General features: G+C 37.9%; 1 protein-coding gene across 1 annotated transcript in view; it reads left to right on the top strand.

Moving 5' to 3' along the window:
• Positions 1-14,334, top strand: part of fancc (FA complementation group C) — a 69,360-nt gene that overhangs the window by 41,473 nt on the left and 13,553 nt on the right. Inside the window, exon 8 of the mRNA XM_012971558.3 lies at positions 12,780-12,832. Within this exon, the coding sequence (XP_012827012.1) occupies positions 12,780-12,832 (53 nt within the window). The remainder of the gene's footprint in view (positions 1-12,779; positions 12,833-14,334) is intronic.

The following is a 14,334-nucleotide window of genomic DNA, read 5'->3' as shown; positions in this document are numbered from 1 at the left end:
TAAAATATGGGATAACTGGCTGAAAGACATGCACTGACCTTAAATGTTGTCAAAGGCCTCAAACTGGATACAATAACAGGATACATCAACATGGACACAATACATGGACATGGACACAATGAATGGACACTAGACCGGAAGCCTTAACCATCAGTTCCTTTATTAAGGATACAATAAAAGACCATAGAAATCCACAAGATAAAGTCAGTAACGCACAAGGCACGCAAATAACTTATATTAGGAACTTAATTACAGGGAATTCAAAAAGATTTTTGCCAAAGAGTAAATTCTTCACTTATTGATCAAGTTCAAAAGAATCATAGTTCAAAAGAAAACGCTCCACAGAAAAAAATCACCCCAATTGGTATACTGCAAACAGAGTAGTGGTAGCCAGCACTGGTATGGACCATCCCCCATAGACTCTATTTTAATCAAATATTTCACATTTTTAAAATGATTTCCTTTTTTTGTAATAATAACACAGTACCTTGAACTTGATCCTTACTAAGTACACCAATCCTAACTATACCTCTTTCGACCATACGATCCTAGCTTTTATTAAGCGAGTGGCCTCTTGAATTCACTTTACCCTTTGCAAACAGCAGGGCCAGCTGGGGTCAGTATGGTGGCATTTTTGGGCCAAAAAGATAGAGATACTTAAATACCTCCAAAGAATACTGTTACCTATTGAAAATGAATTATATTGACTGCTTAAAGCAACACATTGGTACATCTATCAGCTATGATACATTTGTCAATATAGTAAGGTACCAAAATATTTTCAGAAAAATCAAGAAATGTTAAAAAAAAATATCTGTAACATACTGTATCACTAAGAGGGACAAAGGGTAAAATTACTTCTACATCCAACCCCCTGTCTGTAGGAAATCTGCAATTTTTAATTTTCCACAACACAAAACATTTTAGTATGGTTAGGTACTTCTTCCTAGGAGTTACATAAATAGTTGTGGAAGGGTGCCTAGTGCATAACCAGGCACACATTGCATATTGCACCTTGCTCTGCACTTTTTGCTTTAGATTTTAATGCAAATACCTGCAGTCCCCTCTATGAATACTGTTATGGATGCGTTTGGCAGTGCAGTATTCATTAGGGGTGGGCTGTTGGAGGCATATAGGTGATTTTGCACCTTTATATACTATATACACAATAATACATCAGATCTCTTTGGCAATTTAGCTTACCTGCGTAACATACATTAGAATACTACAGAAGTAAGTTACAGCTCTTTAATTGGATACATTACAGTTCTACAAGCTACATGATTAATTAGGCATAAGACAGAAAATCAATCTGATGCTTGTAATAACACTGCCTTAATAACTAATTAGTGATTGCATTGACAGAATAGTTTATTCACAAGCCATTCTTTCTGGGATGCTGCATTAGTGAATTGATATGACTTTGTAACAAGCCTTTACGTGAAGCATCTATTAGGTGGGTAGTTTGTATCTCTGTGTCTGTGTATAATGATTAATTGTGCTCTTAGCCATTTGCAGTGTATCTTTGTTATGCCCCACATTTCTGTTAACAAGCAATCTTATATTTATCAGTCTTTGTACATTTAGCTATGATTAGTCAACTAGAGAGGAAGTCAGAACTGGCCGCTAGATATCTTTTTCAGATCTAGTGAGTTTACATGTAGCAACTGCACAACACAAAAACTGGATGAACTTTGTTCATTCATGAAGAGGAAACTTGATATTCCCTGCATTACACCTGGTATGTGGGAGTAATTTCAGTGTGATGGTCTAGTTACTTCTGTTTTATATGGTGTGCTGTTAATTTGCTTTTTCCACCCCTTGAGAATGAAATAGAATTAGTTCTAGAAATTCTGTAGTGAGTTAGGAAGCTATAAAATAGAGCATGTTTTTGTTTCCACTCAAATACCCAACTCTTTAGTTTTTAAAAAAGAAGAGTGGAGATTCTGTGTGTACTTTGTTGAAGGAAGAAGGGAGTGTTGCTGACAAAACTGTGTTCAAATGGAAGTTCTTGATAAACTCCACTATTTAATTAATTGGTGTTCTTATACAGTTCAACTGTACTTGGTATATACCAGTCTGTAAGGGAAGTATCTACATGGAAGTAGAAAATAATGGACACCACAGTGATTTGCATTGCTGCTTTGCAGCTATGTAGTCTTGCCTTTGAGTAGAACTGGCAGTTGTCTTTTAGGCTGATGCCACACGAGGCATAGGGCTGATATTTTCGGCAAGCGTAAAAACGCTTGGCGAAAATTCAGCCCTACGCCTGCTACTTGTGCCTGCACCCGAATGAATGGAATACGCTCGGGTGCAGGCACATATAGCCGATATACGCATGAAAACGCGAGACTTTGCATTCTCACGCGTTTTCATGCGTATATCGGCTACATGTGCCTGCACACGAGCATATTCCATTCATTCGGGTGCAGGCACAAGTAGCAGGCATAGGGCTGAATTTTCGGCAAGCGTTTTTCCGCTTGCCGAAAAAATCAGCCCTACGCCACGTGTGGCATCAACCTTACAGTATGTAATGCCACTGGGCCCACTTAAATTACTATATTTGGCACCTGTCTAACATGAGTGGAAGCATGTTGTAAAGCCAATCTAGGGTGTAATACCATTTTAATAGAATATTATAAATACAATCTTTATATCTGACACAAATAGAAGGACCTCTTTGCGTTATCCCATATTTTTTTTCCAATCTTTTACAAGATGGTCAGCTGGGAACTCTCCTTCCTACTATGTCATACATGGGAATTTTGTGAAATTTTCAGTGGGGAGTGATATTAATATATCATAAATTTGGGAAATTAGTCCTTTTTTCCCGGGTCCTAGGCGACAAAAGGCTGTGTTGTTGCAGGCTCTAGTTTGGGTTGTAATGTAGTGTTTTACCTAGAGATATTGGTATACTGGAATTTTGACATTTTTTAGTTTTCAGCTGTTCCAGTGTTTTAAGTTTGCCTATTTTAGGGTCCATAAGTTCCCAAATATTAAGATTTCTGGGTGGCGCCATGTCTGTTTAAAGTCCAGGGTCTGTCCCATATGAAATTCTGGTTAGGTGCATGGAGTTTAGAGTGCAGAGTCTCTTGGCTTTTTCCTTGGCTACGTTTGCTTCTATTAGGGTCCATTTGCTAATGGTATTGAAAGTACTCCAGTGAGGGATCTGTTGTAGCTGGCATGCCAGTTAGTATTTAGCAGTGTCAGGGACTGCTAGCCCACCTTAAGTGATTTTTTTCTGCATTGTATCTTTGGTAATTCTGGGTCTGTGTATAAAATACATTCAGACATTAATACATAACTTAATTTAGTCCAGTTTTGGGGGGATGGGAATTGGTAGTGTTTTTTAAATTAGTACAGCAGCTGGGGTAGTATGTTCATTTTGACTGTGTTGATTTTCCACATGATAGGGTGCCCAAATTCAATTTTTTGAGATCTACCTTAATGTGTTTATAAACTGCCTAGTTTGAGGTGTATAGTGTATCATGATGTGTAAAAATAAATTCCCAGGTATTTGATGAGGCCTGCTTTCCAGGTATATATTTTCCAGCACATTGTCTGAGAATAGGCAGGGTTTATAGTAACCCTGTTGCACCTTGGTTATGTCTGGGTTGGAGCGAATGGCAATGGTGAGTGGTTCAACGCACAGGTGACAAAGGGTATCCTTGTCAGGTGTCACTGGTCACCCCAAAAAAGTGCAGAGAGGGTGCTGTTAAGTTTCAACTGCTGCTGAGGGTGCGGTATAAAGGTCCTCGATTGCCTTGAGACCCCCCCCCCCATGATATCTAGCATGGAAAGCATGAAATTCCAAACAAGGTGATCAAAAGCCTTCTCCGTGTCCAGACTCAGGAGTAAGGTTGGGGTAGGGTTGTTGTTAATCAGGTCAATTATATCAGTTGTTCTTCTGGCGTTGTCCCCTATCTGGTGGAATTTAATGAATTTCATTTAATGACTAGGCATTAGGTCAGAGAGTCTATTTGCTAGAATCTTACTGAATATTTTCAGGTCAGTGTTTATTAGTAAAATGGACTTATAGTTTGTACAGTCCATGTGGTCCTTTCACAGTTTAGGTATGAGGGTGATGAGTAACATGGTCATTGATGGTGGAATATGTTCCCCTTTGAGAAACCCATTTCTGCTTCCTCCAGTGTGAGGGTAGGAAGTACTTTTCAGGTATCCATTTAAGGAGCCAATCTCTGGCAATTCAGTGTGGGGTGATGTCCTGTTATACTTTTTGTAGGATCTAGGTTGTATAGGTTTTAATAGTACTGGAAGAATACATCTGAGATGCCCACTACTGTGTACTCCAATAAACACCTTGTTTATTATTTATTGCTGCTATACTTTTGGTCATTTGTTGATCTCTGAGTTTTTCATCTAACAGTATATGTCCTTTGTGTCCATATTTATAAAATTTATATTAGTTGAGTGCTAAATTTTGCAGTATATTCCTATAGTGGGTGACCCTGGCCAGTCTTGTGACAGAGGGTTTTTTATATAGTTTTTGTTCTGCTTTCTGGAGGTTCTACTCGATTTCCACATCCATGATAGGGTGCTCTTATAATGAAGGGCATTAGGTTTCCCAGTGGGGTGTAGGGGGGTATCAACTGTTATCATTAAAGAGTTTTTGATATGGAGCCCTGGGGGGTACCTTGCGCAGGGGTGCGTGAGTAAGTGGTAGAGTGGTAGGTTCCTATGGAGTCTTTATCCATCTCCTTCTACGTCTAACCAGTCAAATGTTATTCCATCTTTGATGGTTTTCTAGATCCCCCATTATATTTTTTAGTGCCTGGATCTGTTGGGATTGTCTATGCACCATTTGTTGCAGTTGTTCCACCAGTTCCAGTGTTTTACTATTGACTTGCTCGAGTTCTGTTTTCTGCTCTGCCATATTATTGAGGTCATTCCGTACCTCTTGCAGCCTTGAGAGCTCTTTTTTGGATGAGCTGTTCCAAGTCCTCCAGTTACATGGGAGTAGGAGAAACAATAGGTTATCTTAAAACAGTTCTAATGTGTAACGTTGGCTCTTTCTGAAAGCTCAGAATCAGGCACAATGCACTGAGATGGCACCTACACACCAATATTACAACTAAAAAAAATACATTTGTTGGTTCAATTTTAAATAGAGTGAATTATTTGCTGTGTAAATTAGAAATAAAAAGTACACCATACAAAATCATGACAGAATCCCTTTAATGATCCTGCAAGTCTCCTTTCGTGAACCAACCGCATTTTCTTACTTTTTCAACTTTTAATGAGCTTGCTGCCCCCTTGGACTCTTATATCTCCAAAATGTTGAGAAACAGAGACAGAGAAACAGAGAGAATATAGTGCCCCTATGTAAACTGTTATACATAAAAGCATTGTGTTTTGTGTTATTTTATTTTTTCATGCCATTAGCAAGCTATTTTTTAATGCAATTTTGCATTGATTTATGCATGAATGTCATTAGCACATATATTAGTCTATTCTGTACCTTTTATGTTTGCCATGATTTGGTGGCTCATAATAAATTAGTTATTTTTAATAACCTTTGGACTAGGTTGTGCATTAGTCAGTTTCCTTATATGGGTAAATGTACTAGATAGTCCATTTGATTAATAGACTGGCAGGATTGCGTTGATATGTTAGAATTCCTGTCTAATAGGCTACTTTATTTCAGTCATAAAATAGTTTCTTCTGTAATAAAACACCAGATCATTGGTAAGTTCTTGAGAAGATCAGATCTTTTAGCAGATCACATTCTTATGGATTTTATGGTAATCTGGAGTCTGCATTTCATACCATATAAAGATTCATGTTAATAGCTGTTATAGCCCATACAGTTCAATTATACAGATAATCCACACCCTTCTTCTGTGGCACAGATTTATATTCAGGCCAGGTCATTGGAGGCACCATTACTAATACATTACCAACCATTTTACTTACTGTCTGTCTGTGATTAGCCACATTCTAGTGAACCTCTTAATTTAGTAATACTTTTTTGAGGGTATTTTTACTAAGTTGCCTGCTGAGGACAATTATACCAAATTGGTTATGTTAGAATACAGCATTTTTCCCAGCTTACTCTATATTTGTCAGCTCCTCCCATATACAGTGATTCTCAAAAGTTTATGAACCCTTTATAATCATATATAGTGTTAAATGACCTAAAACATCATCTGATTTTCAAACAAGTCCTAAAAATATATGAAGAAAACCTAGTTAGACAAACAAAACAAAAATTATTATATTTAGTAATGTATTTATTGAAAAAATGTATCCAATAGCATATCCGCATGTGACAAAAGTAAGTGAATCCTTAAGATTATCATATAATTTGAAGGTTAAATCAGAGTTTGGTGTTTTCAGTCAATGGGATGACCTGGTTTTATTTAAAGAATGGGATCCAGGAAGTCTGATCACACATACACATTTGTGGATGTGTATCATGACTCAAACAAAGGAGGTATCCAAGAACCACAGAAAAAGTTGTTGATGCGCATAAAGCTGAAGAAGGTTACACGACTATCTCTATAGAGTTTGGGCTCCACCAATCAACAGTCAGACAAATTGTTTACAAATGGAGGAAATTCAAAACCACTGTTACCCTACACAGAAGTGATCTCCCATCAAAGATAACTCCAACTGCAAGCCATCTAATAGTCCGAGAGGTTACAAAGGAACCCAGGGTAGTTCTAAGAAACTGAAGGTCTGTCTTACATTGGCAAATGTTGATGTTCATGAGTCCACCATCAGTAGAACACTAAACAGCAATGGTGTGTATCGCAGGGTAGCAAGAAGAAAGCCACTGCTCTCCCCAAAATATTTCTGATCATCTACAGTTTGCTAAAGATATACAGTGGGTCATATAGCAAGACAGTGATCCTAAACACAAGCTGTAAGTTTAAGAATGGTTAAAGAAACATCCTAGAATGGCCAAGTCATAGTCCTGACCTTAATCCAATTGAAACATCGTAGAAAGAACTAAAGTGAGTGATTCATATGAGGAAACCCACCAACATCCAAGACCTGGAGTTGTTCTGTATGGAGGAATAGGCTAAAATGTGCAGGACTGACCAACATTTACTGGAAATGTTTAGTTGCAGTTATTGCTGCACATGGAGGTCACACCAAATTTAAAGTTTTCTTCATCTGCATTTAGGATTTGTTTGAAAATCAGATGTGTTAGGTCACATTCATAGAAAAAGTAGTTCACAAACTTTCAATCACTACTGTAACTCACTGTTCTATGTTTGAAGGATGCATTTAATTTACACTCAATAAGTTCTAGAACTTCAAATTAAATTGTATTCTATAAGTGACCCCCAACCTTTTGAATGTCATGCATGTGTCTGGTGGTTTAACTGTTTATGTTTTACCAGATGAGTGAGTAAATGCACTGAAACTTATTGCCCAGTATTCCCATAGTTGCAATTACTGTGGGTTGTATGAGTTTGCCATGGTCTGAAGATATTCAATTATGTAATTTGTCTCTACACAAGCTCTCGTAATGGAGCAAGTTCTCCTGGTGTTTATCTATATCACTGATTCCCAGGGTCACCTTCCTTTTTGGTGTTTCTCCCAATGACCTCACAGAAATTGCCCTTTTTAAGTTAAGTTTTAAGTTTTGTAACCATAGAGACACAGTTTTATTCCAATCAGAGCACCTGCAAGCTAACAGTCCACTTTGGGCTACCAAATAGCCAATCATAGCAACCAAGTGTATCATGTACACCAAGTTGTTCTCTTCATCATGTTATATGTATTACATTGCCCAAAGCTGATCAGTTATAGGAGGTCATATAAATGATCAAATGATGTTGCAGAATGGCGAGCCCAATACTTGATTTTTGGTTCCCAAAATGTGGGTCTGTAGTGGCAGGTTATAGGCAGTTAGAGATCTAGGGAGACTTCTTATTTAACCAAAGGTTTTATCTGCAGGGGGAGCTGACTCCTGATCTCCATATCTTGTTTCAAATACAGTGGTGTGAAAAACTATTTGCCCCCTTCCTGATTTCTTATTCGTTTGCATGTTTATCACACTTAAATGTTTCTGCTCATCAAAAACCGTTAACTATTAGTCAAAGATAACATAATTGAACACAAAATGCAGTTTTTAAATGAAGGTTTACGTTATTAAGGGAGAAAAAAAACTCCAAATCTACATGGCCCTGTGTGAAAAAGTGATTGCCCCCCTTGTTAAAAAATAACTTAACTGTGGTTTATCAATTTCAATTTTCAATTTCAATATCAATTTCTGTAGTCACCCCCAGGCCTGATTACTGCCACACCTGTTTCAATCAAGAAATCACTTAAATAGGAGCTACCTGACACAGAGAAGTAGACCAAAAGCACCTCAAAAGCTAGACATCATGCCAAGATCCAAAGAAATTCAGGAACAAATGAGAACAAAAGTAATTGAGATCTATCAGTCTGGTAAAGGTTATAAAGCCATTTCTAAAGCTTTGGGACTCCAGCGAACCACAGTGAGAGCCATTATCCACAAATGGCAAAAACATGGAACAGTGGTGAACCTTCCCAGGAGTGGCCGGCCGACCAAAATTACCCCAAGAGCGCAGAGACAACTCATCCGAGAGGCCACAAAAGACCCCAGGACAACATCTAAAGAACTGCAGGCCTCACTTGCCTCAATTAAGGTCAGTGTTCACGACTCCACCATAAGAAAGAGACTGGGCAAAAACAGCCTGCATGGCAGATTTCCAAGGCGCAAACCACTTTTAAGCAAAAAGAACATTAAGGCTCGTCTCAATTTTGCTAAAAAACATCTCAATGATTGCCAAGACTTTTGGGAAAATACCTTGTGGACCGACGAGACAAAAGTTGAACTTTTTGGAAGGTGCGTGTCCTGTTACATCTGGCGTAAAAGTAACACAGCATTTCAGAAAAAGAACATCATACCAACAGTAAAATATGGTGGTGGTAGTGTGATGGTCTGGGGTTGTTTTGCTGCTTCAGGACCTGGAAGGCTTGCTGTGATAGATGGAACCATGAATTCTACTGTCTACCCAAAAATCCTGAAGGAGAATGTCCGGCCATCTGTTCATCAACTCAAGCTGAAGCGATCTTGGGTGCTGCAGCAGGACAATGACCCAAAACACACCAGCAAATCCACCTCTGAATGGCTGAAGAAAAACAAAATGAAGACTTTGGAGTGGCCTAGTCAAAGTCCTGACCTGAATCCTATTGAGATGTTGTGGCATGACCTTAAAAAGGCGGTTCATGCTAGAAAACCCTCAAATAAAGCTGAATTACAACAATTCTGCAAAGATGAGTGGGCCAAAATTCCTCCAGAGCGCTGTAAAAGACTCGTTGCAAGTTATCGCAAACGCTTGATTGCAGTTATTGCTGCTAAGGGTGGCCCAACCAGTTATTAGGTTCAGGGGGCAATTACTTTTTCACACAGGGCCATGTAGGTTTGGATTTTTTTTCTCCCTAAATAATAAAAACCCTCATTTAAAAACTGCATTTTGTGTTTACTTGTGTTATCTTTGACTAATAGTTAAATGTGTTTGATGATCAGAAACATTTTGTGTGACAAACATGCAAAAGAATAAGAAATCAGGAAGGGGGCAAATAGTTTTTCACACCACTGTAGATGCTTGGTTGGGAGAATCTAATCTAGATGGGGAAATTTGCCAAGTAACCTGGTAAAATAATTTATTATATTCCTTATATTCAGCCTAGTCAGTACAGTTCCATGGCCCCCTTTGTCATGTTTCCTTGCTGCTTCAGACATTTTGCTATTTGGTACATTACTATTACTTTTACTATTTGTGATTGCTACGTATGCCAGTGAACAAGATGTCTACATTTGAAAGATTGATACCTGATCTCCTTAGCTTGTTACATGTAGTATTTTGTTTTTTAGTTTGTAATCTGTAAGCTCTTTTGGGCAGGGCCCTCTATACCTCTTGTATCAGTTACTGATTGCTTTATATGTTACTCTGTATGTCCAATGTATGAAACCCACTTATTGTACAGCGCTGCGGAATAATAATAATAATTTACAATATTATGTGTAAGGTTGGAGTGCCCCCCCATAGATGACCTGATGACATCATCCACGAGTGCCGGCATCCTTGGCTGGTGTTTTATTTTATAGATATATACACATATGCACTGAAACATCTGTAACTTTCTATCTTGCTTCAGGGCAGAGTGTTGAAAATATTTGGAATGTTTTTCTGTTGCTAAAAAATTTTACATCTTTGTATGTATGTATGTATATTTTTATTTATAAAGCGCTACTTATGTACGCAGCGCTGTACAGTAGAATACATTAATACAAACAGGGTGTTAATAAGATAATAGATAAATACAAAGTATAATAATAAATACAGATAAATACAGCAGCAATAAGTTAAGAGTCGAGGACACAAGAGGAAGGAGGTCCCTGCCCCGTAGAGCTTACAGTCTATATGGGAGGGTAACTAACAGACACAAATAGGCAAATATAAGTGCTGTAGGCCACAGTGGGTGACACTACAATATAAGTGCCAGTTCCCAGATTAGGTGCTGGGCGAGTGCTCCAAAAGGTAGTCTTTAACCTTAGTTTTAAAAAGACTGGGGGAGGATTCTCTCCGGAGGAAATCAGGGAGGGCATTCCAAATGTAGGGGGCAGCCAGGCAGAAAGGTTTAAGGCGGGAAACCGCAGTAGTAGTGGGGGGCGCAACCAAACGATTGCTCTGCGAGGAACGAAGGAGTCGGCCAGGAACATACGGGACGAGATGTGGTGAGGAGCAGAGGAATGGAGGGCTTTGAAGGTTAGGAGAAGAAGTTTGTAAGAAATTCTTTGTTTGATAGGAAGCCATTTTGATACATTTTGTAGTGCTGTCACTAAGCAAAATAATTGCTAACAGTTTACAAAAATATGTTAAGTGGGTTTGAATTTTGTGTGTAAAGTAAGTAAAGTTAGCCTACGTAATGCTTGCTCATTTCTTTCTCTTCCAAAAAGATCAAATATGCATGTGCTGAGAAACTTAGTTTTCTGAACACTAGGTGGCAGCATTTGAAAGAATTGCAGTTTATTTAGTGTTTATTTTGTTTCCACCCTGCTCATACATCTCATGTTCCAAAGCAAGTTATCAAATTACATATATTTATTACAAACAAGACCAGCAACACTGATTTTCTTGTGTAAAAACAAAATCAGTAGTGGTTCGTGATTATTTTTTTTTTTTTTAATACACAATTGTATTTCCACAAACAAACTTAGTGTTACTGGTCTTGTTTGTAATATTTGGATCACTTACTGTGCACCTGAAACAAGTATGTTAGCGGTGTACCACCCATGATCTGTATATATATATAAATATATACATACATAATTTGCTCTTCTGCTCATGAATGGAACCACACATTGGGTATGACCCAAAATGACCTGTTATTACAACTCCTATGGCCAGGTACAATAGTGTTCAAGGTTCTTTTTCTAAAACACAATTGTTTTTCCAAAAAGAAACTTAGTAGAGCTGGTCTTGTTTGTAATATCACTTACCATGCATCTGAAACAAGTGTAGCAGTGGGCCACCCATGATCTGTGTGTATAAATATATATTTCATCTCCTATGGCCAGGTTTTCTCACGTACTAGGCAGTGTGGCAGTGCTAAATGACTGCATCTGGGGGCCTACAGTTGATGTACACTTATTACTTCCTCATTTTGGTTCACCAACTATATGGTAAAATTTTTTTGGTTGGCTCTAGATGGGCGGTCAAACTGCTTTGCAAAAGGGCATAGGGCCTTATAGGTTTTATGTGGACTTGTAATACCTAATTTATGCATCAACACTGAAACCAAGGACAGACAGCTGTAGTTCTACTTTCATTGAGCATCTCCAAATTACGATTTTGTTCTAGCTTTGCAGAAACCCTATTGAAACTGCATTAGGTTGGTTTATTGCCTAACATAAATTATTACATGTTGCTTTATTCCCAGTGGACTACTTAACCACAGGACGCAGGCTCACCATTTTCTAAAAGTCCATTCATTAATTCATGCTACACATATATTTTTGTATATTTTTATTTATAAAGCGCTACTTATGTACGCAGCGCTGTACAGTAGAGTACATTAATATAAACAGGGGGTTAATAAGATAATAGATAAATACAAAGTATAACAATAAATACAAATAAATACAAGATACAGTTACAGTTGCAATAAGACTCAAGAGGATGGAGGTCCCTGCCCCGTAGAGCTTACAATCTATATGGGAGGGTAACTTACAGACACAAATAGGCAAATATAAGTGCTGTAGGTCACAGTGGGTGACACTACAATATACATCACTCCCAATATATGTGCTCTTAGAACAGGGGCAGTTATTTGTAGTTCTACTGTATTACAAGCTAGTTTTGCCTTAGTTTCCATATCAGGTACAGAGGAACTTTAAGGTGCGTTATTTATAAATAGTAAAAAAAAGCATGCAATACAGTCCCTCAGGTGTGCTGGGACACTGCACTAACTCTTCCTAAAAACTCTTCCAGTTGACATTCATGACATTGATGCATATTTCATTGCCATGGCTGGATAGAGTATCTTCAGCCCTCCAGGAGCACAAACTTGTTTAAATGTCTTGTTCTATAGCCTTTGGGAGCCATGTGAGCTGCATCCTGTTATTAGCAGCAAGACGTTGTGTTTGTCTTTGGTAATGTCACAGCTCAGAAATCTCACTAAAGTCTAGCCTTATGTGCTGGGAGTTTTCACACTAGGCAAATTAGTTTCTAATATGTACTCATATTCTCTTATGTTTGTGTTTTTCATTGTAGGTTCAAGCTGCCCAGTACCCATCCATCTTCAGGATTATTGACAACATTTTCAGGTATTATACTTATTTATACTTAGGTATGTATGTATTTATTTTCATCAACAGGTTAGAGCTTCTCCAGCAGAATCCTGCATTGAAATCCATTTTTCAAAAACACAAACAAATTTTTTTATATTTAATTTTAAAATTTCCCAGGGTGCCGCAGCCATGTGACCTGTGCTCTGATAAACTTCAGTCACACTTTACTGCTGAGCTGCAAGATGGAGTGATATCACCCCTCTCCCAGCAGCCAATCAGCAGAACAATAGGAAGGGAGCAATATAGCAGCTCCCAGTATATATCAGAATAGCACTCAATTGTAAGAAATCCAGGTCTGGCTTGGGACTCCTCCAGTTACATGGAAGTAGGAGAAACAATAGGTTACCTGAAAGCAGTTCTAATGTGTAGCGCTGGCTCCTTCTGAAAGCTCAGACTCAGGCACAATGCACTGAGATGGCTGCCTACACATTCTGGTGGCTTAAAAAACCTTAAGATTCAAACCAAATGACCATGAAATAAATGTACTTTTATATTACACTGACTACTGATGCAATTTCATTTCTGCTGTGAGTTATTTATTTTATTAGGCATTGAAATAAAATTCCATAAAAATCTTATATTTATGAACAGCTGATGACTTATTTAGGAATTTGGTTTGAGTATTTAGTGCTTTACAAGGCAATAGACACAAACACGGATACAGTATGGTACAGCGGGTAAATGTCTGCAAAGGAGGCATTTAATCCATGTAATAGCAATACATAAGCGCTAATTCATCAAAGTATGACAGGTCCGAATACAAAAATTTTGTATTTTTTGTAAAGTATACAACTTTCGCGTATTTTCTGTGATATTTTCGTACATTTGCGAGACTTTTTCGTACTTTGTGACAAAATGCGCGACAAATTTTTCGTACTTTAAAAAGCACGGTACAAAAAAATCGTATTTAATACAAAAATTGTACTTTGATAAATGTGGCTGAAAGTAAATAATGTAATAGAAATTACAAGAAATAATTTAACATAACAGCTGTCTGCTTTGCTTTTCCACTTGTTTTTAAATACATTTAAATGTAATTTAAGGAAAGGCCAATAATCCCTGAAGTGTCACAGCTCATAAAATCTATGATTACTCCTGTCCCAGGAGTGCTCCCCGCTCATTTGCCTGCCCTAGGTAATAAGTACTGAGGGTGCGATCACTCCAAAGACCCAGGTCAATATCATAATGTGTATTTTACAACAATACAGGGACATATTTAGCAAATATCAAACTGGGGCTTTCTGAATTCCCAGCATTTTCATTTCACCTCATTTATCAAAGCTTATACCTCTGTCGATTTGGCAGAATACCTTTCAACTGCTTGGAGCAGTCAAATGCCATTATGTTCAGGTGGGCAGTAATAGTCGGTATTGCTATGTGGCAGTGCTGAGCATCCAAATCTTCATTCCCCAGTGCCAATCAAGTGCTTCCTCTGTCTAACACCTACTGCTAACATCTTAACCATGAGTTTTCTTAAC

The sequence above is a fragment of the Xenopus tropicalis genome, chromosome 1, assembly GCF_000004195.4.
Source record: "Xenopus tropicalis strain Nigerian chromosome 1, UCB_Xtro_10.0, whole genome shotgun sequence".
Taxonomy (NCBI): Eukaryota; Metazoa; Chordata; class Amphibia; order Anura; family Pipidae; genus Xenopus; species Xenopus tropicalis.
This window is presented reverse-complemented; position numbering and strand designations above follow the sequence as displayed.